Here is a 3,108-nt window from a genome sequence, read left to right on the forward strand (position 1 = left end):
GGCAGGGGGCTGTGGGGAGGGGTCTCACCTGGTAGCGGAAGGTGGGCCGCAGCTGGTAGTTGACCATCTCCTGGTGGAAGACGGGGGTGAGGCTGCCCGAGAGGGGGGGCACGATCCAGGCCCAGTCCGCGGGACACCCCCCCCGCGCCCGCCCCTCCGCTGCCAGGTGCTTCACGAACGACTCGGTGGCCGCGTGGTGGTCCACGATGGTCACCTGGGCCACCTGCGGGGACAGGGGGGCAATGGGCACCTGGACCACCCGCAGGGACAGGGGCTGGGGGCTCTGGGAGGGAATGGTGTCCCCCATGGCAGTGTGGCAGCGGGGGGGCCCTGGGGGTGTTGGGGTCCATGTGACGTGGTGACGGGGATCCCAGTGCTGTGGGAGCCCCCCTGGCATGACAGTGTGGGGGGCCCGGAGTTGTGGGGGTCTCAGCATCGTGGCGGTGGGAGGTTCCCCATGACATGGTGGGGGGTGTCACAGAGGTGTGGGGGTCTCAGCATTGTGGTGGTGGGAGGTTCCCCATGACACAGTGTGGGGGTCTGGGAGTTGTGGGGGTCTCAGCACTGTGGTGGTGGGAGGTTCCCCGTGACACGGTGGGGGGTGTCACGGAGGTGTGGGGGTCCCCCTGGTGCAGCAGTGGAGGAGTCCCGAGGGCAGGGTCCCAGCAGTGCGGGGGTCCTGACAGGGGGGTTCTGGCTCTGGGAGCTGCCCTGGCACTGGGGGGGTCCCGGTACTGGGGGGTTCCCGGCACTGGGGGATCCTGGCAGGGGTCCCACCTGGAAGCTGTGCAGCACGGCCACGTTCACCTCCACGGCTGCCCGGTCCTTCCAGAGGGAAGAGCTGGTCCCCGTGTCCAGCCCCATGCGCTGGGCCACCTCCTGTGGGGGGCAATCGAGGGGGGGTCACTGGGGGGGTCGGGCAGGGGGCTCAGCTGGAGGGTGTCAGCCAGTGGAGTCCTTGTGGGGTCCCAGAGGGGTCCCACGGGAGCTTGGCCCAAGGGTCCAAATGGGGTTCCAGGGGAGGTCCCAGAGGAGATCCTGGTGGGTCCTGGGGTATCCCAGTGGGGGGTCCCAAAGATGCCCAATAGGTTCCCAGTGGAGTCCTTGGGGGGTCCCAGGGGGTCCCGAGAAGGGTCCTGGTTGGGTGCTGGGGAGTGCCAGGGGTGGTCCCAGTGAGGTCCCGGGCTGTGCCAGGGGGTCCCAGTCAGGTCCTGGGGGGGGAGGTGTCCCAGGGTGGTGCTGGGGGGGTCCCAATGCGGTCCCAGGGGGTGCTGGGGAGGTTCTGGTGGGGTCCCAGAGGGTGCTGGGGGGCGTGGGGGTCTCACGGGCAGCACGTTGTAGCGGTGGCGGTCGCAGAGGTTGCGGGAGCCGATCTCGGTGCCCATGTACCAGCCGTTGAACGGGGCCGCGGGGAACTCGAGCCCCCCGATCTCCAGCAGCAGGTTGGCCACGGCTGGCAGCGCGTGCCAGCGCAGCCCCAGCTCCGAGAACCACTCTAGCCTGGGGGGGCAGGGGGGGCTGCAGCCGGACCCTCACGGACCCACGTCTGCCCCACGCTGGCCCCACCCTGGGTCCCCCATCCCACCTGCACCCCAGTATCCCAGTACCCACCCAAGGAGGGAGTCAGCAGACCAGTATCCCAGTCAGGGAGAGGATCAGCATCCCAATATCCCACTGTCCAGCCCGGGAGCAGGTCAGCAACCCAGACTCCCGGTATCCCGTGCAAGGAGGAGACCAGCAGACCAGTAGACCAGTGACAGAAGGGACCAGAATCGCAGCATCCCAGCCCAGGAAGGGGGCAGTTTCCCAGTATCCCAGCCAGGGAGGGGGTCAGCAGACCAGTATCCCAGTCAGGGATGGGATCAGCCCCACCACAGCCCCATGTCCCCAGCGGGGGTCCCAACCTCCATGCCCCCTCCATCCCCTCTCATCCCCTCCATCCCCTCTATTCCCTCTCCAGGAACGACCCCGTTGGATCTCAGCCCGGAGGGGTGTCCCAGGGGGTCCCCTGGCCAGGGGGGCCCCGGGGGTCACAGCCCCACTCACGTGGGGTGCTGGAGCGGCACCTCGAGGACCAGCTCCGGGGGGAGCGGGAAGAGCTCGGGGGACTCATCGGGGCCCTGCAGCAGCAGCGGCAGCACGTCGAAGCGGCCCCCCCCGGGGGTCCAGCCGTGCTGGATGCAGAGCTGGGGGGGGAGACAGTGTCAGGGGGGTCACCAGGCAGGGGAGTCCAGGGACACAGGAACTGGGGGGGGAGATGGAGTGGGAGATGAGGAAGGATGGAGGGGGCATGAGGAGATGGGGGTGGAGGAGGGATGGAGTGAGGATCAAGGGATGGAGAGGGTTTGGAGGAGATGTGGAGGGGAGGACAGAGAGGTGAAGGAGGAGGAGATGAAGGGAGGGATGGAGAGGGGATAGAGGGGGGATGAGGGTGGTCTGGGGGCCCAGGGGTGCCCCACCTCGGTGATGTCCACGTTGGCGGGGTCGCCCCTCACGGAGCCGTCGGGCTGCCGGTACCCGGCGTAGCGGATCAGCTGCGGGTTCCAGATGCGGAAATCACCCCGGCCCGGTGCCCGCGGCGGGAAGATGGTGATGGCAGACCTGGGGGGATCGGGGGCGTCACAGACCCCCTCTGGCAACGGGGGTCGGGGGACCGGGAGGGCACTCACCGGATGTTGCCGCGGTTGGTGGCGAACTGGATGTGGGAGCAGAGGAGGCTGAACATCTCCCCCACCCCTGCGCAGTCCCGGGCGTCGAACACCTGTGGGGGGACGGGGTGGGGTGTGGTCGGTGCCCCCACGGGTTGTGGTGGGCGTGGTCCCAGGGGTGGGGTCGCACCTGGAGCTTGTTCCACTGGATGCGGCCGACGCAGCGCGCCGCGTTCCGCCAGGCCTGCTTGGCACCGAAGGCCAGCTCGGGCTCCCGCAGCCGGTACGAGCCCGAGGCCTCGATCTCCGCAGCCACCTCCCGCAGCCGCTGCGTGTGTGCCGGGGAGTTCTCCCTGCAGGGGGGACCCCCAGCACCCTCACAGACACAGGGACACCCCCAGCACCCTCACAGACACAGGGACACCCCCAGCACCCCCAGACACTGCCACCTCCCACAGCT

General features: G+C 69.1%; 1 protein-coding gene across 1 annotated transcript in view; it reads right to left on the minus strand.

The window, feature by feature from the left end:
• NOS3 (nitric oxide synthase 3) overlaps positions 1-3,108 on the minus strand; it is a 12,003-nt gene that overhangs the window by 7,015 nt on the left and 1,880 nt on the right. The window contains exons 4-10 of the mRNA XM_027669916.1: positions 2,839-3,001; positions 2,670-2,761; positions 2,460-2,601; positions 2,047-2,186; positions 1,326-1,500; positions 778-879; positions 29-223 (exon numbers count right to left, since the gene is read on the minus strand). Coding sequence (XP_027525717.1) covers positions 29-223; positions 778-879; positions 1,326-1,500; positions 2,047-2,186; positions 2,460-2,601; positions 2,670-2,761; positions 2,839-3,001 — 1,009 coding nt within the window. The remainder of the gene's footprint in view (positions 1-28; positions 224-777; positions 880-1,325; positions 1,501-2,046; positions 2,187-2,459; positions 2,602-2,669; positions 2,762-2,838; positions 3,002-3,108) is intronic.

The sequence above is a fragment of the Corapipo altera genome, unplaced genomic scaffold, assembly GCF_003945725.1.
Source record: "Corapipo altera isolate COAL_440 unplaced genomic scaffold, ASM394572v1 318, whole genome shotgun sequence".
Lineage (NCBI taxonomy): Eukaryota > Metazoa > Chordata > Aves > Passeriformes > Pipridae > Corapipo > Corapipo altera.